The 22,952-nt window shown below is 42.0% G+C and overlaps 1 protein-coding gene across 1 annotated transcript in view; it reads left to right on the top strand.

The window, feature by feature from the left end:
* Window positions 1–17,207: 17,207 nt before the first annotated feature.
* LOC126982185 (probable ATP-dependent RNA helicase DDX46) overlaps window positions 17,208–22,952 on the top strand; it is a 94,301-nt gene continuing 88,556 nt past the window's right edge. The window contains exons 1-3 of the mRNA XM_050834033.1: window positions 17,208–17,383; window positions 18,513–18,563; window positions 21,102–21,528. Coding sequence (XP_050689990.1) covers window positions 17,367–17,383; window positions 18,513–18,563; window positions 21,102–21,528 — 495 coding nt within the window. The 5' untranslated portion in view covers window positions 17,208–17,366. The remainder of the gene's footprint in view (window positions 17,384–18,512; window positions 18,564–21,101; window positions 21,529–22,952) is intronic.

The following is a 22,952-nucleotide window of genomic DNA, read 5'->3' as shown; positions in this document are numbered from 1 at the left end:
CGGGCGTGTCATTAGATGCCCAGCGTAGTGGCCGCCGCCGCCCCACTCCGTCCCGCGTTGCGTACCTGCGTAATTTCCGACGGCCAACACCGCATGTCAAATATATTTAAACTACTCCAACCAAACTTTATAACCTAATAGCTAACGGGGGGGCTTTGCCCCCCCCTCGACCCTCCCCCCCCCAGTACTAAGGAGGGTAGCTCTATCTGCCCAACTTGTCAGTCACAGTTTGATGCGCCCACGAGGCTGCGAGCGCATCCCATGTGACACGCCCGTGTCACTGTTCGTATATGGTGGTATTGAAAGGTGACAAGGACTCGGTTTTGAGTTATTTGACAGCGCAATGTGGCGCGAGGTGCCTCATGAGGGATACCAATAAAGAGGCTAAATAGTCAGTTAACACTTACCGAGAGGTGAAGTAAAATGATAATTTGAGGAGACTAAAGAAGACTTTAAGTGTCGATCCCACCGCCCATCATGGCGGCCCGAGGAAGACTGAGATACAGAAAGCTACCTACGTGTAAGCAGCGCGATACACACTCGCGCAGTAGCTAATACTTCATGAATGTAGTCCTTTATAATTATAAAATACAAATACTTGCGCCATTATTTATTTTTAAATAGTGTTATGCGGAACGTGTTACTTTGGTTCAGTGTCGCCGTCAGGAGACTCAGTGGGAGGGAGATTATGTAAAACACCTTGCACAACTCCTGTAATTTAATATTCCTCCTTAGTACAATTCACTCTGACTCTTCCCTGACTACTAGCTGACTATGACTTACTATGACTGTGACTGACTCCTCTCGCCGTTACAGTATGTTCGGTCATACAAGAATGAACATGTAGCAAAAATCTGGGCGAGTTGGCAACACTTCCCGCCTGGCGCCTGACCGTGCCCCGCGGGGCGCGGGCGGAGCCTTGCTCCCTGCCCCCTGCTCGCTCCTTCCGGAGTCTTCCAGAGGCCCATAGACCCCGGGGGAAGCTTCCAGCACAACAATAGAGAAGAAAATAACGTAGAACTCGTAAAGACCGTTATATGTCTGAAATCGTAATGATCTTTGCGCGTTCTGGATATTACTGACTTAAGAACTATAGTGAAACCAAATTGTCGAGTCCGTTTTGGCGTTGGCTCTCGTGGGTCTATTTCTCCCCTCTGCTCTGCCATAGAGTCCCAACACCTATTTTTTCCTCTCATATGTTACCTATAGCTTACATATGAGAGAAAGAGATAGGTGTTGGGACTGTGTGGCAGAGCAGAGGGGTGGAAAGGACCCGCTGGAGCCTACGCCAGACCGGCCTCGACATATATATTTGGAAGACTTTAGTTTCTATGGTGTAGTGCTCAGGCTCAGTCTGTCTATAGAGGGGTTGCACGTGACGTCATCATCAGCGATCAGCTGATCACTTCTCGGCTGCCCCGCAAAGGCCCGCCATTTTGGGAGGCACATATTTACCGCAATAGAACTCCTCAGCTTTTCCCCGCCATGTTACTGTGTTGGTGTTTGTGTTAGTGGCCCATCTATTACTGTGTTGGTGCGTGTGTTAGTGTCCATCTATTACTGTGTGGGTGGGTGTGTTAGTAGCCCATCTATTACTGTGTGGGTGGGTGTGTTAGTTGCCCATCTATTACTGTGTGGGTGGGTGTGTTAGTGGCCCATCTATACTGTGTGGGTGTGGGTGTTAGTGGCCCATCTATTACTGTGTGAGTGTGTTAGTGTCCATCTGTTACTGTGTGGATGGGTGTGTTAGTGTCCATCTATTACTGTGTGGGTGTGGGTGTTAGTGTCCATCTGTTACTGTGTGGATGGGTGTGTTAGTGTCCATCTATTACTGTGTGGGTGTGGGTGTTAGTGTCCATCTGTTACTGTGTGGATGGGTTTGTTATTGTCCATCTATTACTTTGTGTGTGTGTTAGTGTCCATCTGTTACTGTGTGGATGGGTGTGTTAGTGTCCATCTATTACTGTGTGAGTGTGTTAGTGTCCATCTGTTACTGTGTGGATGGGTGTGTTAGTGTCCATCTATACTGTGTGGGTGTGGGTGTTAGTGGCTCATCTATTACTGTGTGAGTGTGTTAGTGTCCATCTGTTACTGTGTGGATGGGTGTGTTAGTGTCCATCTATTACTGTGTGGGTGTGGGTGTTAGTGTCCATCTGTTACTGTGTGGATGGGTGTGTTAGTGTCCATCTATTACTGTGTGGGTGTGGGTGTTAGTGTCCATCTGTTACTGTGTGGATGGGTGTGTTAGTGTCCATCTATTACTGTGTGGGTGGGTGTGTTAGTGTCCATCTATTACTGTGTGGGTGTGGGTGTTAGTGTCCATCTGTTACTGTGTGGGTGGGTGTGTTAGTGTCCATCTATTACTGTGTGAGTGTGGGTGTTAGTGTCCATCTATTACTGTGTGGGTGTGGGTGTTAGTGTCCATCTGTTACTGTGTGGGTGGGTGTGTTAGTGTCCATCTATTACTGTGTGGGTGTGTGTGTTAGTGTCCATCTATTACTGTGTGGGTGTGGGTGTTAGTGTCCATCTATTACTGTGTGGGTGTGGGTGTTAGTGTCCATCTGTTACTGTGTGGGTGGGTGTGTTAGTGTCCATCTGTTACTGTGTGGGTGGGTGTGTTAGTGTCCATCTATTACTGTGTGGGTGTGGGTGTTAGTGTCCATCTGTTACTGTGTGTGTGTGTTAGTGTCCATCTATTACTGTGTGGGTGTGGGTGTTAGTGTCCATCTGTTACTGTGTGGGTGGGTGTTAGTGTCCATCTATTACTGTGTGGGTGTGGGTGTTAGTGTCCATCTGTTACTGTGTGGGTGTGGGTGTTAGTGTCCATCTATTACTGTGTGGGTGTGGGTGTTAGTGTCCATCTGTTACTGTGTGGGTGGGTGTGTTAGTGTCCATCTATTACTGTGTGGGTGTGGGTGTTAGTGTCCATCTATTACTGTGTGGGTGTGGGTGTTAGTGTCCATCTATTACTGTGTGGGTGGGTGTTAGTGTCCATCTGTTACTGTGTGGGTGGGTGTGTTAGTGTCCATCTATTACTGTGTGGGTGTGGGTGTTAGTGTCCATCTGTTACTGTGTGGGTGGGCGTGTTAGTGTCCATCTATTACTGTGTGGGTGTTAGTGTCCATCTGTTACTGTGTGAGTGTGTGTGTGTTAGTGTCCATCTATTACTGTGTGGGTGGGTGTGTTAGTGTCCATCTATTACTGTGTGAGTGTGTGTGTGTTAGTGTCCATCTATTACTGTGTGGGTGTGGGTGTTAGTGTCCATCTGTTACTGTGTGGGTGGGTGTGTTAGTGTCCATCTAGTACTGTGTGGATGTGGGTGTTAGTGTCCATCTGTTACTGTGTGGGTGTGGGTGTGTTAGTGTCCATCTATTACTGTGTGGGTGTGGGTGTTAGTGTCCATCTGTTACTGTGTGGGTGTGTTAGTGTCCATCTAGTACTGTGTGGGTGTAGGTGTTTGTGTCCATCTGTTACTGTGTGGGTGGGTGTGTTAGTGTCCATCTGTTACTGTGTGGGTGGGTGTGTTAGTGTCCATCTATTACTGTGTGGGTGTGGGTGTTAGTGTCCATCTGTTACTGTGTGGGTGGGTGTGTTAGTGTCCATCTATTACTGTGTGGGTGGGTGTGTTAGTGTCCATCTATTACTGTGTGAGTGTGTGTGTGTTAGTGTCCATCTCTTACTGTGTGGGTGTGGGTGTTAGTGGCCCATCTATTACTGTGTGGGTGGGTGTGTTAGTGGCCCATCTATTAATGTGTGGGTGTGGGTGTTAGTGTATCTATTACTGGGTGGGTGGGTGGGTGTTAGTGTCCATCTATTACTGTGTGTTTTAGTGGCCCGTCTATTACTGTTACTGATGGGTGCTACACTGCCACTCACGGTAGACAGGGGCTGCCAAGTATAGGTCAGAGGGGTTTTTGCGAACCCCTTACGTTCCTATGTTCTTACTAAACACCGCCCGGGGATGCCCGGGGTTAAATTAGTCATATATTAATTGTTCTTATCATTAAGTATAACTTAAAGTTTAATAATAAATGTATATACTGTATGTCCATCATAATTTGGCAGCCTAATGGATAGTTATATAACGAAGCCTAGCCTCACTGTCCAGATTATTTGCATATTCACTCAGATTGTGTCATGAAGACAGGAGGCACGGGCCAGCCATCATCAGGGGGCAGAGGCTCAGCTGATTGCTCTTGCCTCCCAAAATGGCTGACAGTTGTTTTTCCTAAAACAAAAGCGAAGCGGTGTGACGTCAGTGCAACCCCCTCTATAGAGGCCTTCGTGAAACAACAACAATGGACTTAAAATCGAAGCCACCCAACTTTATAATTAACGAGGCTTGTCCCCTGGCCCCTCCCCAAGGTAAAACGTATACGAAAATGCATTATAATAATAATTCTTTCGCGGGCTAAATTACTACGGATATTGGTTTGGAGTGGTGCTCCCTTAGATTAACCAACCATGACTAGTTTCAAACCAAGGGAATTCAATTAAGTCAAATTGTCTCCGTTTTTATTACCGCAATATGCATCCATGCACCAAGCTTCCAGCAACAATGAAATCAAAGGTAAGCCAAAATCTAGAATATGCATCTAATAATCTTTACCTTTAAATTACTTTGTAAGGGTTTAGTAAGATTTGTTGCGTACCTATTACTAACCCGTATTGGGCTATTATTCTAGTGTTTGCCCACACTCACCCCTCTCACCCAAAGCTGACTAGGGGGTCTGTGCAATGCCTCCGCCGTTCAGTACGAAAACCAAGCTTGATCAAATGAAATTATAAAACCACTCAATCTCGCACAACCACATTAAAAGCTTTATACCATCGGAGGCGTAGAATACACACTGAACCCTTACCTCCCCAGCATAGCACCAGCAAAAGTGATAATGCAACAAAATTTGTTTTGGTTCCGTAGAGGAAATATACAATTATACTATTCATAACAAAGAGCATTCACCCTTCTTTTAGAATATTTACAGTAGTAGTAGTAGTAGTAGTAGTAGTAGTAGTGGCCCTAACTCTCAGAAGGCTTATGGACCTGATGGAGTGCCTCCTATTGTCCTTAAAAACTGTGCCTCCGTTCTGACACCCTGCCAGTTCAAACTCTTTCGTCTCTGCCTATGAACATCTTCCTTTCCTTCCTGCTGGAAGTACGCCTTCTTACAGCCTGTGCCTAAGAAGGGTGACCGCTCCAACCCCTCAAACTACCGCCCTATAGCTTTGCTTTCCTGTCTATCTAAATCTTTTGAATCACTCCTTAACCGAAAGATTGAAAAGCACCTTTCCGCTTCTGACCTTCTATCTGATCGCCAGTATGGGTTCCGCAAGGGGCGTTCTACTGGCGAAATTCTTGCTCTCTTAACTGACTCTTCCCTAAACCTATCAACAGCGGTGTTCCACTGGGCTCTGTCCTATCACCCACTCTCTTCCTGTTATTCATCAATGATCTTTCTATAACAAACTGTCCTATCCATTCACACGCTGACGACTCCACTCTGCATTATTCAACTTCTTTCAACAGAACTTTTCAACAGGTATTACAAGACTCCAGACTGGAGGCTGCAGAACGCTTAACCTCAGACCTTGCTCTCATTTCTAATTGGGGTAAAAGAAACCTTCTGTCCTTCAATGCTTCAAAAACCCAATTTCTTCACCTATCAACTCTACACAATCTTCCAAACACTTATCCCCTTTTCATCGATAACACTCAGCTATCACCTTCTTCAACACTAAATATCCTCGGTCTATCCTTAGCTCAAAATTTCAACTGGAAAATTCACACCTCCTCTCTCACTAAATCAGCTTCCTCGAGGTTGGGCGTTTTGTATCGTCTCCGTCAGTTCTTCTCCCTCACACAGATGCTTTCCATTTATAGGGGCCTTGTCCGTCCTCGTATGGAGTATGCATCTCACATGTTGGGGGGAGGCTCCACTCACACAGCTCTTCTGGACAGAGTGGAGTCTAAGGCTTTTCGTCTCATCTGCTCTTCTCCTCTTACTGATAGTCTTCTACCTCTTAAATTCCGCCGCCATGTTGCCTCTCTTTCTATCTTCTATTGATATTTTCATGCTGACTGTTCTTCTGAACTTGCTAACTGCATGCCTCGGGCAGCCTCCCCCCAACCCGCGGCCCAGCCGCACACGACTTTCTACTCATGCTCATCCCTATGCTGTCCAAACCCCTTATGCAAGAGTTAACCAGCATCTCCATTCTTTCATCCCCTTCACTGGTAGATTCTGGAACAGCCTTCCTTCATCTGTATTTCCTCCTGCCTATGACTTGACCTCTTTCAAGAAGAGTGTATTAAGACACCTCGCCACCCGAAATTGACTACTCTTTTGGCTACTCTTTACTTTTATCTTTTATGGGAGCGGCGAGTAGCGGGCTTTTTTTTTTTTTTTTTCAATCTTTTTGTTGCCCTTGAGCAGTTTTCTTTGCTGTAAAAAAAAGTAGTAGTAGTAGTAGTAGTAGTAGTAGTAGTAGTAGTAGTAGTAGTGGTAGTAGTAGTATACAAAAGTACTAGAAATGGTAGTGGTAGTATTGGTGGTGTTGGTAGTAGTAGTAGTAGTATACAAAAGTGCTTGAAATGCTAGCGGTAGTGGTAAAGGTAGTGTAAGTGACGGAACAAGATTAATTCGAAGGATTGGTTTAGTAAGACCAAAAAGAGGGTGAAAGATATATGATCAGCAATAGAAGCGTTAATTCCATTTTGATATGAGCCGTGTGCCATGAGATGGTTGTTCAAACATTTTGGAAACAGCTCGAGTTAAGCAGACCTTATACTTATCGAACCGGGAGAAGGGAGTCTTGACGGGACCTTACATGACTGCTTGCGAGTCTTTTTTGTTTTTTGTTCATTTGTTATTTCGCTTTATCTAAAATCTATCTCTCTAATTATCCATATCTATCTATCAATCTCTATTTCTATCTCTCACCTGATGTTCGTAGATCTGGACAAAGCGTTGGTGAAGTTCCCTCCGATGTCTGGCCTCCTCCTCCTCCAGCATCTCCCGCAGCCCACAAAGGGAAGGAGAGAGACAGCAGCGGTAATGAGGACAGTGAGAAAGGGGTGAGCTATACATATGCTTGAAGAGTTCGGTGTATAATGTTAGATGTAGTGCGAGGACTGTGTGTGTGTGTGTGTGTGTGTGTGTGTGTGTTTACCTAATTGTATTTACCTACTATCCATATCAGACCCTTTTTTTACTGTGTCCTCGTGTGTTGCTGACGTTTCTTCCTTCTCTTAGTAGTAACTCCTCATTGTCTACCTCTTCCATTTTAATCAATAACTTATATATTTGTATTAGGTCTCCCCTTTCTCTTCTTTGTTCCAATGTTGGCAAGTATATATCCTTTAACCTTTCTTCATATGACAGTCCCTCCAGTTCTGGAACCATTTTCGTTGCCATCCTTTGTATTCTTTCTAGTTTTTTATGGGTTTCTTCTTATGGGGAGACCACACCGTTTCCGCATATTCCAATTTTGGTCTAATCATAGTGGTTATTATCTTTTTCCTTATCCGTTTAGTGGAATGCTAATCCTATATTTCTAACCATTCTATACGTTATCACTGAATATCCTATTGTTATGCCGGGCGTGTTACTTGGGTTCCGTGTCGCCGTCAGGAGACCCCGTGGGAGGGAGATATGTAAACACCTTGCACAGCTTCTGTAGTTTAATATTCTTTCTTAGTAGTACAATTCACTCTGACTCTTCACTGACCACTAGCTTACTATGACTGGGACTGACTCTTCTCGCCCTCTTCGCCTATATATATACCGAACAGTACAGTCTAGAACGTTACAGTATATATTCGATCATACAAGAATGAACATGTAGCAAAAATATGTGCGAATTGGCAACACTTTCCGCCTGCCGCCTGGCCGCGGGCCCCGCGGGGCGCGGGCGGGACCTTGCTCCCCGTCCCCCTGCTCGCTCCTCCCGGAGCCTTCCAGAGGCCCATAGACCCCGGGGGAAGCTTCCAGCACAACACTATTAACATAACTCTCAGGCTGTTGATTATCCTGTATTGTCACTCCCAGATCTCTCTCTTCTTTAACTTTTTTTAATATTTCTCCATCTCCCATTTTATATGTCCATTTTGGTCTCCCTTCACTCTTTCCCATTTCCATTACATGACATTTATTCACATTGAATTCCATCTCCCATTTCATACTCTGCAGTCCCAAATCTTATTCAGGTCCTCTTGCAGAATTTCAGTCTTTATTGTTTTTTTATGTCTCAGCAGTTTCACATCGTCTGCAAACAGGCTCATATAACTGCTTACTTTCTCTGGCATGTCATTTATATATACTAGGAAAAGTATTGGTGCCAATACCGATCCTTGAGGCACTCCACTATCTACAATTCTCCATTCCGATTTCATGTCCTTTACCACTGTTCTCATCTCTCTTCCCCTAAAGTAACTTTCCATCCAGTTCTTCATTTTCCCTTTCAATCCTCCTTTATTTTCCAGCTTCCATAGTAGTCTTGTTTGTGGAACTTTATCAAAAGCCTTCTTCAGGTCCAAGTACACGCAATCTACCCATCCGTCCCTCTCCTGTATTATTTCTGTCACTCTTGAATAAAAGCTCAGTAAGTTTGTTATACATGAGCGCCCTTTTCTATACCCATACTGTTTTTCTGTAATCATATTATGTTCTTCTAGAAATCTCGTCCATTGTTTCTTTATCACTTTTTCGCATATTTTACAAACTACACTGGTCAATGATACTGCATGGTCTGTAGTTCAGGGGTTCTTCCTTTTTTTTCGATTTTATATATTATAGGGACCACTTCAGCCCTCCGCCATTCCTTTGGTAGTTTACCAGTTGCTACTGAGCATTTTATGATATCATATACCGGTCCAATCAGCTGATTTCTGCATTATTTCAATATAAAACCTGAGACTCAACCGGTCCTACTGCTTTCCTCTCTTCCAGTTCCTCCATTATTTTGTATATCCTCTTTAGGTACTGTGACTTCATTCATATAAACATTTATTTTGTCATCTTTTGGTTCACTGAATTGTGATTCTTTTGTAAAAACTTGCTAGAAGCTCTTGTTTAGCACCTCAGTCATGTCTTTAGGATCTTCAGTTAACTTGTTTCCATCTTTCAGTCTTTCTATTGTTTCCCTTGGTTTGATTTTTCCATTTATGAATCTATAAAACAGTTTAGGTTCTTCCTTGCACTTTTCAACAATATCCTTTTCATATCCTTTCTCTTCTTCTCTCCTTATTTTCACATATTCATTTCTTGCTATCTTAAAATCTTTATTCCTTTGATTCGTATTTCTTTTCAATCTCTTTCATGCTTTGTCTCTTTTTTCCTTTGCATCTGCACATCTTGCATTAAACCAATCCTTCTTTCCTTTTTCTTTGGGTTTATATAATGGTACATATTTCATCACTCCTGTTTCATACGCCTCCATAAAAATATCATACTTTTCCTGTACCTTGCTTTTTCTCCTCAACTTTACCCAGTCTAGCTCTCCATAGTATTTCTTAAGTTTTTCCATGTCCGCCCTCCTATAGTTTATCCTGTTTCTTTTAAATGATTCGTCCTCCTCAGTGCCTTCCTCCTCTGTTTCCATCTCTATTATCACGTGATCACTCTTTCCCAGGGGGCACCCATACCTTAATTCCTTTAACAAGTGCATTCCCTTTGTTAGCACCAGGTCCAGTCTCGCCGGTTCATCGTCATTTCTGAATCTTGTGTTTTCCGTCACCCACTGCATCATCAAATTCTCCATAGTCAATCTTAAGAATCTTTTCACACATGCCGTTTCACTACTTCCACTTTCAGAAATTTCCCAATTTACCTTCTTACAGTTGAAGTCTCCAACTAACAAGTCTCTTTTGTTTGCTTTTAGTAACTTACTCAAACTCTGAATGGTATCTTCAATCATGGTCTCATATTCTTCCTTGGTTGCTATTATCGTCATCATTTCTCTGTTTTTGTTCTCCAGATTAACACTCACTATTTCCGCCTTTCCTTCTCCAAATACTACTGATTTCACTAATACCTCCTTCCTCGTCATTATCATTACTCCACCACCTTTACCCTTTCTATCCTTCCTCCATACATTGTAATTGTTATCAAACACTATTTGAATGACCTCATTCAGCTTTGTTTCCGTTAAGCATACGATCTTGGGCTCTTTTTCCTTTAGGTTGTCTTGTAGTTCCGGTTTTCTAGATATTATACCGTCTACATTTGTATACATCACACTCAATTAGTCCCTTATTTGTTTTAATCTTGTCTAGGTTCTGTTCTCTTTCGGCTTTTCCCTTAATATCATTTCTTTATTCTGTCTCCCATAACTCTTCAGAAAAAATACCTCTTTTTCCTCTTCTGATCTTACATTGTTTCTCTCTTTTGCTTCTGCTTGCATTTCATTCCATTTCTTCCTTTCTTCTTCATTTCTATTTTTATATATATATATATATATATATATATATATATATATATATAGATATATATATATATATATATATATATATATATATATATATATATATATATATATATATATCCTTACATTCGTCTATTTCCCTTAGTTTAGTTGTTCTGTTTAATATTTCCTCAGTTACCTTTTGTGATTTTAATCTTAATTTAACTGGCCTTGTTTTACCTTCTATGTGAGGGCCCATCCTAACTATCTCTTCCACCTCCTCCTCAAGGTTTTGTATTTCTTCTTCATTTAAGTTTTTCAGTAGGTCTTTCACTGACTTAAATTCTTCCTTATCCCTTCTTGGTTTATATGTTATGTTTTTCTCTTTCATCCCGAATATTCTTTTTTATGACCTTAACCATCTCTTTTTCTACATTTTCCTTTTCCTCTTTTAGTTGCTTTTCAATTATTTCCTGTAAGTCTACATTGGCTTTATCATGTTCTACTTTCCATGTCTTTATCTCCCCCAGCACTTCCTCCCTAAATTTTTTCTCTTCTTTGCCCATTATCTCTTTCAGGTCTTCATTTTCCTTTCTTACGACTCCTAGTCCTTCCTTCACCATTTTTTTCATATTTTGCCCGTTTCTCTTTCAGCTCCTCATTTTCCCTTAAGTCACTGTGCATCTTCTTACCTTCCATATCTTCACCCTCCATGATTTTGACTCTTCCGATCCACATATTCAGTTTCTTTTCCACTAGCAACACTTTTCTGTATCTACAAGAACACATGAGCTTTCAGATCACCAAGCTCAGTGCGTTTGGTGCCTGCCTCGCGACCGAAAGGTTGCTTTCGGTGAGAAAAGTATAGCGCTAGGCTCTCGGCTACCTAGTTCGGGGGACCATGTACTCAAGTTAGGCGAAGGGACAGATGGGTGAAGGGACTTGCTGCTTCTGACAAATCGTAAAGTCAAACTGGTGTGGTGTCATAGACATCCCAGGATCGTGGGACATCCCATCCTAAATACATAGCCTACATGAATTTCGACACGGTACCGTGTTTTTTGTCGACTGCTTGTCGGGATCTGTCCCACCTAAATTTATTTATATTATTATAAAAGCAAATGATGACGTATGTATGTATATAACTAGGATATCAACAACTACTCTTCTTCTTCTTTTTGTGACCTGTTCCGCTTTGCCTCGCTTTTTAGATCCTCCTTGATACATTTTTTACACTTAGATGCTTCACTTAATTACTCTGGGATAGTGAAGATTGGGTTCCATGATGCAAAAATCAGGATGGGATGTCTTACGATAAGGGATGACAGCTAGATGACACCACACCGGGAAGTAGCAAATAAAAAAATATAAAAAGAAAAAACGCGCGCGTGCGTGCCTGTTTGTGTTTGTGTTTTTATGTGTGTTTGTGCTTGTGTGTGTGCGTGTGTGTGTGTGTGTGTGTGTGTGTGTGTGTGTGTGGTTCACCATGGTCTGATCACGTGCTGGACTCGGGTCGCCGGCCAGTAGCTTTCCCGAATGAGCTTGTAGCACAGGTGACGTGTGTCTGGGTTTGGTTGGAAGCTCACATCACACCCACATACACCCGGGAGGGGGGACGGCCTCCGAATTCCACCCGGTATCCATTCACTGGTGGGTATAAACAGGGGGCACAGATTAAAGGAGACTGCTCATCCGTCTCCTCTCCGCCCGGGAACCAAACCCTGGACCTCTCGGTTGTAATGCGAGCATGCTAACCAGTGCACTACGGAGGAGGAGGTTATGATTTTTTTTTTTTCATAAAAGGGAAGTTTCTTTTTCAAATTCGGATTCGTTTATTTGGCAGGATTACTTTAATATAGTTTGCTGCCAGGAATAATGAGGCAAATGCGGAGGGGGGTGGGGGGGTAATCACTCTGGCACGGCAGTCTTGCAAGCAGAATATTCAGCACCACTATACCCAAAGTTTTTTTTGTACGTTTGCGATATGATGCTTCCTGTTCTCGCGGGAATTACTTAACTATCAATCGTATATTTGACAGACGCTGGACCCGTTCTCTTATTCAGTTTGGGCGCTTCCGTGATGCGCTGCTTCCTCCATACATGGCAATCGCTTTTTCTGGCATTGTTTCGAAATTACCCTAATCAGTCTTTCTTTAGATTTTGTCTACCTCTTCTATTCCTTACCTGCACCTGCGGAGGTTAAGCTGCTGGCGATGCTCCTCCTCCCGTGCCGCAACCACCTCGGCCACCCGCTGGGCCCTTGTGCGGCGCGCCCCGCACGCCAGCCAGTCTGTCTGCGGGTCAGTCATCACTCCGATTCGCTTCGCGTTACCTTGGCCCACACTTTTTCATCGCTGTTCTAACGCCGTTCCCACAGTTTTCGTATACTCCACTGTTAGTTTTTAACTCTTTTCATGGTTACGGGTATTCATATATCTCCTTTGTACCTGTTACGTATAGACTTACTAAAAATGAGATTAAAACACGTCTTTTTTTGCTCCATTCAAGGTGTATATCATTCTGACCACACCATAATAATTCACCCATTAAATAGTTTATATTTATATACATAAGTCACGTCATATTACCTCATTCCGGTTGAATCCAGGGCAATACATAGTTCTGAACTTCTGATGATATCTAAACATTCCATTCATGATCAGAACAGTAATACATTAATTATTGTGATAGACCCACTGCGTTTTACATTAACATCATCATATCACATTGTAGCATTATGTATTATTCTGACCACAACGTTAGTAGTTTCTTCATTATTCCAACTAGATCATGAACGCATATAGCTGTAGTACTCTGGCACAGGAGACAAGTGATAGGGATTATCCAGACCAACAAGTCACGATGAATCCCACACATTATTGTGATATATAATACATATCCAGCCACACCTTTCACTCTTTATCGTACTTTTCCACTCGTTCTTTTCGCTTGCTCTGCCAGCGAGCACACTACAACTGACCACTGCAACGAATTCCATGCATCTAGGGTACATTTAGGGACCGTCACGAATAGGAGACGAGAGGATAATATAATACGGATCCAGTTAGATGGAGAAAGAGAGCTTGATGATGTCTACCTCTGAGAGACTTGAATAACACTGTCCTGACCCTCCCTGACTGCTCTATGGGATTACATTGAGCGTCCCCAAGTTACCATGGCAACGCATCTATAGCCAGCGTCCACACACACACACACACACACACACACACATTATTCCTAACAGAACACAATAGCTTATACACATTGCTGTTATTGGATAATTACATACATCACGCGTAATATATGATTCACACCACATCAAAACGTTTCAGAAAAGGTTCTGACCATGCCCTCAACTTTTCTTTTTTTTTTCGTTATAAAGCACAATGGTGAGGTGATTTGGAATAAAATAATAAAGTGTAATTAAATCGAATCAAATCAAAGCATGAAACGAGCGAATGATAGAGCGCACGCACGCACGAACGCACGCGCGCGCGCGCGCGCACACACACACACACACACACACACACACACACACACACACACACACACATATCAGGCCCGTAATTTTGAGAGAGCTATTTTTTGGGGGGGAGGCTAGAGGGCCTCAGAGGTTCATGAGGTGGGGAAGAAGGGTGGCGAGCAAAGCGAGCAGGCGCAGGTGGTGGAAGTTTTTTTTTTTTTTTTTTAAATAACACGTTTAGAGGCATTTGGAGGCCGATACAAAAAAAAAACAACAACATTGGGGGGGCTATATACCCCCCCTCCCCAACCCACCCCACCAGAAATTACGGCCTTGTACATGGAAACCTGGACTTACAGACAACAGAAAGCCTGTTGGTTCACTACAAGGTTGTCCACCATAGTACGTTCAGTTGACTCATGTCGCAACAAAGTAACAGTCGATTCGATTTTTATAGTTGATGATTTTTGCACATACTACTTCTGCAGGAAGGTTGTTCCAATGGCAGATGATTCGGTTTAAGAATAAACTCCTGCCAGTGTCTGTATGGCATCACTTAATTCACCTGAATAAGAAGATTGTTATATCTAGTTCTTGAGTTGGTTTGTAGATAAAAGAACTTGGGGCGAGCGACATTACTTCGTCAGATAGTTGAAGACCCGAATAATATCTCCTCGTAAGCATCTCTTCTTCCAACGTAGAGGAGTGGAGTCGTTCCTGATACGACTGGCATGTCGCTGACCTCTCTCCATGGTAATTCAATGTTCTTCCTATAATTAGGGGACCAGAAAGGCACAGAATTTTCGAGGTGAGGTCTTACCATTGAAATATATAGGGATTGCATAACTCCCAGCGTCTTACACTCGAAGTTTCTCGCTATGAACTCAAGCATAGTGTTGGGTTTGTTATCTATATTTTTTACAGGGTTATTATGTTTGAAGTCCCTGCTGATGGTAACAACAAGATCCGATTTCTCCTGCACGACTTGCAAGGGCTTTTCAAGCATAGTCTATTGTATGTAAAGTTGCTACTTCTGGACTAAGAGTGCATGACTTTGCATTCGTCAATGTTGAATTACATATGTCACTTTTCAGCCATTTAGATGATCTGTTCGAGCTCCTTTTCGATAGTTTCCCAACCGACAGTTGTGAAGGCTTTCCATCCACTTTGGTGTTGTCAGCAAACTTGGCTAGAAATTATTTGTCCTGTTTCTAAGTCGTTGATGTAAATTATGTATATGATAAGAGAATGAGTCCCAGCACTGCCCCTTCCTGTTCTCCACTAGTGACTGCATGCCATTCAGAAGCCTGCCCGTTGAGCAACACTCGTTTTCTGTTGGTGAGCTTATGAACGCAGATAAATTGTTTCCTGTACCTGCTGACTGTAGTTTCCTGTGTCTAGTCGCTCGTGTTGTACCTTGTCAAAGGCTCTCTGGAAGTCCTGATAAATAACATCGCTTGGGATGTGATCCTTCATATACAACTGAGTTTTCGCTGGCAATCATGAAACGTTATCTCCAAGCTAAAATGACCCTATTTCTAATTTTTCCAATATTTTCTTATAGTTCTGACCCAGCTTTGATATATATATATATATATATATATATATATATATATATATATATATATATATATATATATATATATATATATATATATATATATAATTCGCTGTTGTCATTTTTTACTTTAATTATTTTTGTTGCTCTTACACACTTCTCCTTTCATGATCCAGCTGTTCATTAATCAGCAAAGTATAAGGCTCGGAGCGATGGCTATGAAAACTGAACGAAAATGTACCTGGAGGGGTGGATGCATGAATGTGTTCAGTCTGGGTAAGTTTCAAACAAAGAACAGACAACTCCGCTGAAGTGTACAGCATACGTTAGTTTTAAAACAATGGCAGTTATTGATGTGTTTGAAATTTTAATGAGACATAAAATCCGCCATTACATTATTTTTTTCTTACGCATCCCTAGTGATAAGTTCACGCACCCCCAGAGACTCCCACTGGATAATAACAATTGGGCAAGAAAGGTATACGAATGGGATATAAGTAGGTAACTGAGGTGCCCAGCAGAGAAGGGGCAAAACCGCCACTACCCTAATTGCTTGTCATGGATTTGCAGTGACTTGAACAGTTATTCTAATTATGATTATTATATACCAATTTGATGTCCTGGAGTAGCTCTATTCAGTATTCAGTCGCATAAAAAATAAATCACATAACATTGTGATACACTTGAATAAAATAGGTATAGGTGCATATTTTTTTTTACCTATACACAAAATATTGATGCACAAAAAGAAATATGTTTGCAAATCAACCTATTCTATAAAGCTAATATATAGAATGTAAAAGCTTTATTATTCTACTTAAGTTAGATATTTTCATGAATTTTCAAAAAGTAAATTTCATGAATGAAGACTTGCGACGCTTGAACCTCTGTGCAAGGTTTTGAGGGTCTATTATCCTATTACTGATTTCACCACGGGAAAAGTTGATGTATAAGAGGTAACTTGCCGCGCATAATTCGAAATGGTATGTGGCGCAGCTTCTGCCCCATATCTCTGCTGGACACCTCAAATGGAGGTGGATGGAAGAAATGGGAATATGGATGTTTGCAAAAAAAAATAAAAAAAATCACAGGCGCGTGGAAGGGAGAGGAAAGGAAGAATATGGCAATGGGAAATGAGTGAGAAAATTTATCAACACTAGAATTGGTGTTGAAGGAAGGATCAGCATGGGATGAAAGTTTCTATGCTAGTCTAGTCCTTGGCTGAAACCGTGGAACGCCTCTGCTGGAATGTGAGAGGCAGGAGCATTGAGAGATGCTTGAGGTAATCGGAGTGGAAGAATGGAGTGAGATGGAAGTTGTATTTGGTAGGCAATGTGAGTGCGATGCTGACTGAAGTGACAAAGGGAAGTTGAACCCATAGTTTTGCCCCCACTTCTTCTGCTCTCGCCAGGATCATACCGGAGAACGCCGTTCAAAAGCTACACCGACAGTGCCCGCTGCCGCTGGTGACTCCCCGCTTGAGGCGTTCAAGTGAAGAAACTGTCCTCCCAGCCATGGCCCACTAGCTACATGCAATAAATGTATACAAGGATCATGAGGCCATTAAATATATCATACGAATTGCTGTTGTTAGTAAACTTGCTCAATGTTTCATTGAAAAGCCGAAATCAACAAACAAACGAACGCCGATGTGTGGCTGATGGGAACGTCGCCACGCTTGTTATATCCGGGTCAAGAAGTGGTTTTAATGGTTTTCGTGACAATCTGCTGTAGCAAATATATATACGTTGACATTAAATACTTCAAATTAATGCTTCGTAATGTTCTGATATGCATAAATAATTATGTGATATTGATAAATTTGTTTTTCCTGTGTTGTTTGTGTCCAGTACGTGAGTGTGTTGTGTGTGTGTGTGTGTGTGCCGCGGCCCAGCGTGCACGACAGCGGCGGCAGGCAGCACCAGGCAGCACCACGCCGCCACCATGACGCGGGACAGCAGGTGGGTGGCAGGCCCGCCGTGGACACGTCCTGCAGCCGAGGTTTAGTGAGGGGCTGCGTCAGGCCTGGACCCCCAGGGCAGGGCTGACCCAGGCACGCCCCGGGCCACAGGGGGCAGGGCTGCCCCAGGCACGCCCCGGGCCACAGGGGGCAGGGCTGGCCCAGGCACGCCCCGGGCCACAGGGGGCAGGGCTGGCCCAGGCACGCCCCGGGTCACAGGGGGCAGGGCTGGCCGAGGTGTGTCCCAAGCCACAGGGGACAGGGCTGGCCGAGGTGTGTCCAGGCCACAGGGGGCAGGTCTGGCCAAGGTGTGTCCCAGGCCACAAAGGGTAGGGCTAGCCGAGGTGTGTCCTGGGCCACAGGGGGCAGGGCTGGCCAAGGTGTGTCACAGGCCACGGGGCAGGGCTGGCCAAGTTGTGTCCCGGGCCACAGGGGGCAGGGCTGGCCCAGGCACGGGTATAATTTGAGTGTTTGCCCATACTCTCCCCTCTCATTCAAAACAGGCTTGGGGACCTGTGGGAATTCGAGTTTTTCATTGGGGAACACAAATTGCAGTGCAGTCACATAGATTTTTAGTTAGGGAAGGGGGGTGAACAATAGTCTATATTAGGGATGTACCGATACCGATACCCCAATATTTGACCGATACCAGAACCTGTGCACTGATTTTATATACAGCAATTCCAGCAGCTAAAGGGCAATATCAAATGTTAAGAAGAAGAAAAAAAACACTACTTGTCCCACCATAGACGGGAAAAAAAAAGTAATCAGTGCTTGCCTGAAAAAAGGTGTCTATAGTCATGAATTTCTTTTTATCAAGTTTGTTATTAATAAACGTAGGTCCCTTAAAGACATGGGTAAAAAAAATCAAATAAAAAAAATAGTAGTAATATAAAGTAGTAGTATTTATTTGATTATACATTGAGTATGGAAGTTTGCAAAAGGCAAATACAAATACAATCTCCCAAAAATTTTGTCATGGGATCAGTCTTTTCTGCTCTGCTGCTCCTATTGGCTTTCTACACCACTAGGAGGAATGTGATGACAGTGTTTGGGAGTTTTCTTGAATAGTAAAGAAGACTATTGTAGGTTGCAAAAGAGATTTCTAAAGTGTGTTGTCATCTTTTCAGACGCCGAAGGTCACGGACACGGTCTAGGAGCCTAGAGCGTCGGCGCTCCAGGTAAGTATAGGATAACATCAGTGTTGATGTCAGGACCGCTTTTTGTTAGAAATTATAAAACAACACCGTTGGGCCTCATTGTCAATAGATGTCCCCATTTCTTAACTATAGAAACATTAATATATTTGATTTTGAACTCAAGTGAATTTCCATCAGTAGGAATTTGTCAATGTGTCACATAGTGCCATGTAAACACAAAAGAGGGCTCTAAAACATGATCCCACTTAGGCATGCTTAGGAGACTAGAACTGGCACTACTTGGTGTAGTGGACTAGACTGAAAGAGGAAGGGCCAGAAAAAAATAAAGCTTAAATTTATTTGTTCAAGTATTAGCCTTAGGTTATAGAAAACGGTTTTGTCATGCTGATAACATACAATATTCCCCAGCGTCAAAGACGCACTTCTTTCTCAAAATAGGATTAAAAAGTCAGCATGCATCTTGGATATCTTGGATTGGATACACCTGCAGGTGTAACCTAGGCCTGTAGGAAGTGTACAGATAAGATATTATTGACAGTCTAGCTGACCCTACTCGCCCTGGCATTGCCCTGTGATAACAAGGATACACTTATAACAGCCATTGTTGATTTTTGGGTGTTTGTCTTGGTCATGGTGTGGGAGTCAATGACTAGGATTTCATTTATTCGTATTGTGATGCTTGGTGTGTCGTGTTTGTGCAGTAATGAAAAAGTTGTAGTAAATCTGATAACATGTATAGTATACTCCAATAGTAGTATGAGGTTCAACCCCACACTCCCTCTACCAATTCTTGGTCATGGTCATTGGCTGGGTGCCACTTGTCAAACAAAGACTCGGCTATGGTAAACAAACCCCTAGAGTGAACAGGTCTCTTTCCACATGGTGCTGTTGTTACAGTATGGTATACATGTGTATTGTATTGTATACAGATCACAATATAGTACTGGTCCAATAGTACAGTGGAAGCTCTGTTCTCAAACTTAATTCATTCCTAATGGTTGTTCAGAAACTGATTAGTTTTAAAACTGAAACCATTTCCCCCACAAGAATTAATGTGAAATTCATTAATCCATTTCTGAACCCCAGGTGATTTATTACTTAAAGCTTTATAACAGTACTTCATGCATAAATTCATATTCATGTGCTTGTAAAGCAGACTGTAGGCCTATAAACTGGTAAAGTAGTGACAGTAGCATGAGCAGTGATTACATCTTGAGCTCCACAGGCAATGTAGGGGGAAGTGTGGATGGGCTGGGGTCAATGTCATCAGATTATCATACTTAGCATATTTTTTTTTATTTTATTATTTTTTTTTTTTTACCATAACTGTTGCAAAAAACATCAATAATTAACAGTTTTAAGAATACCTTTAATTGAACATAATTTTTTGTGTGGGTATGACAGTTTTTGGTCTAAAACTGATAAATGCAGTCTTCTGAGTACGACAGTCTCGTAACGCTGGCTGGGATAAGGCAAGTGTTGTGTAAACACACTTCCGTAAAATGAATGCCATATTCATGTTTGGATTTGATTTCTTTTATCTGCATTGGATCAGTATAAATTTGTAACCATAATTTAAGCAGAAATATATGAAAATGAGTTGATCTGTGCTAGGTTATCAGCAGCACCTCCATCCTACCAGCCAGTATTGCCAACCAGTGAGGAGCTGAAGCCAAGTAGGCAGGAGTAATTGTTTATGCACTATTTTACTTAAGTCTAATTTTATATATTTCTGCATATGTTACTGTTACAAATTTACACTAATGCAATGAAGAATTTTCTCAGAAAGATGATGCTGACCTCATTTTTACTTGATATCAAATAGTAGTGTCAGGGATTGGGTAGGAGTTAAGTGTGTGAAATCGTCAGCTTGGGGCAGTGGTGTCACCCAGGCCATGTATCCCAGAGCCATCCTCAAACACACTCGACAATCTCAAACACACACTAGTCTATAACTTGAACTTTATGGAAATTACATTATAGTGAACAGTTCTCTAGCTGCCCAATTGTGCCGCTGTGTATAGCCAATACATTCTATTTGAGAGGGAGCCTGCAGTGAGTGGAAGCTGCAGTGTAACTGACTGTCCCCCACCGTACATCTCACTGATCTCAGTATGTACGTGGTTGCTGGCTTGCCTGTTTGGAAACCAAAACTTCGTTCGAAAACCAGTGCATTTTTTATTTGGAAAATATTTGGGGGAACCAATTTGTTTAAGATGAGTCATTTGACAACTGAGATTACACTACATACGGTAGACATGCACTACAAGTCATAAAACAGCCAGCAATTATTTCAGTAAAATTAGTAAAGGTCAGAATATTATTATTATTAATAATATTATTATTATTATTATTGTTATAATTATTATTATTATTAATATTATTATTATTATTATTATTATTATTATTATTATTATTGTTATTATAATTATTATTTTAAATATAGCACTTGAAAATAGGATGTGTCTTTGACACTGGCAAATATGGTACTTTGTGTTTAATATTTAATATTAATATAAATGTTCTATATTGTATTTACATAAGATTCTCACATGGCAGGGAGAGAGACCGTGACAGAGGCAGATCACGACGGTCCCGCTCCAGAGATCGTGACAGGGACCGTGACCGTGACCGCGACCGTGACCGTGACCGGCACAGGTCTAGAAGTAGGGACCGCAGAAGGTCAAGGTCACGTGACAGGCGTTCCAGATCAAGGTCACGAGACAGAGACAGGGACAGAGACAGGAAGAGGAGCAGGAGCAGGTCAAGGGACAGAGACAGAAAAAGGAGTCGAAGTAGGTCAAGGGACAGGGACAGAGACAGAGACAAAGACAGAGACAGAAAAAGAAGCAAGAAGAGCCGCACTCCATCCCCTCCCAAGGTGAAGCTCCTTCTCAACCCTCCGAAGCCTCAAGAGCCCGTCCCCGTAGCACCCAAGGAAGAAGAGGAGGTGCCGCTGGACTTTGACCCATCAAAAGTAGATAAGGTTACTCTTCTTTTTGCACACCTTAGCCCCCCTGCCAGGCCACTCATGACAGGCCCAGAGCAGAAGACCGTTTCACTGTAGAGAATGGACTTGGCTTGTTAAATGTCTTGTGTCCTCCTAAGCTATCTAGTTACATCCATCTCATCTTTATCAGTGGCAGTATTGGAATTTTCATGGTGATATTTGATAGTTTCCTTTCCATGCAGACATTCAGTGTGTGATAAGATGAGGGTCATAGGGTCATTTTGATGTGTTCTAGAAAATGAAAGGGAGAACCCAATCCTTAACCTAAACCTCCTTATGTAGGGGCTACATCCCTTTTAGCCACATCTTATAACATGCTGTGAAGTGTGGAGATAAATTTTTATTCTGTTGTCACATGACGCTTTCAAAGTGCAAAAGTCTTGCATGAAGCACACTTAAGTATCAGTATGTTCTTTAAAAGATACATTTCAAAACCAATGTTTATAAAAGATTTATGGAATGAAAAGCATCACCATATTTGAGCACAATCATATATATATATATATATATATATATAGAGAGAGAGAGAGAGAGAGAGAGAGAGAGAGAGAGAGAGAGAGAGAGAGAGAGAGAGAGAGAGTATATATTCTGTTTTGAATTTCAAGAGAGCAAAAAATAGTGAAAATCATTGAAAAATAGAATTATATCGTGCATGTAGTGTGTTGTAACCACTGTTGTATGCATCGGTGAAAAAGCAATACCACCATCAGTATTAAAACTATTAACACAAGCATTAGCACTGGCATGAACAAGTTTTCAGTGATATACAAATTTAATCTTAAAATGTGCATATTCTCCAGCTTATTTGAGTACAATATACATAACATTGTACAGGCAGTTCCTGTTACATGCATTCTCATTATGCATAAGTACTCATCTGTACACTTTTTTTCACCAAAATCATGCACCATTCATGGACATGTGGGTGGAAAATTCTATTTTACCTACATTTAATCTGCATGTATATATATATATATATATATATATATATATATATATATATATATATATATATATATATATATATATATATATATATATATATATATATATATATATATATATATATATATATACATACATACAGTCAAACCTGGGTTTATGAGTGCCTTAGTTTACGAGTGTTTTGATTTTCAAGCAAAAAAATCCCACAAAAAATGCCTTGGTTTACGAACGGGCACTCGGTATACGAGCATCCTGTTTGTTCCTTTTTTTTATTTGTCGCCTCCCCCCGGGTGCGCACATAGGCTATATGGAGGCCGTCAGGGTCAAGCGAGTATGTCCCTTTGAGGAGGGACGACAAATGCAGTGTGACGGTTCATGAAGGGGAGGAAATGATGTCAATAGACCGACTATCGGCTTACGTCAGTCTAGTAGCCGACCAAGTCGGTCTTTTGACG

This window comes from Eriocheir sinensis, chromosome 4 (assembly GCF_024679095.1).
Source record: "Eriocheir sinensis breed Jianghai 21 chromosome 4, ASM2467909v1, whole genome shotgun sequence".
In the NCBI taxonomy this organism is placed as follows: Eukaryota; Metazoa; Arthropoda; class Malacostraca; order Decapoda; family Varunidae; genus Eriocheir; species Eriocheir sinensis.
Note: the sequence above shows the minus strand (reverse complement) of the source record. Positions and strands in the feature narration are given on the sequence as shown.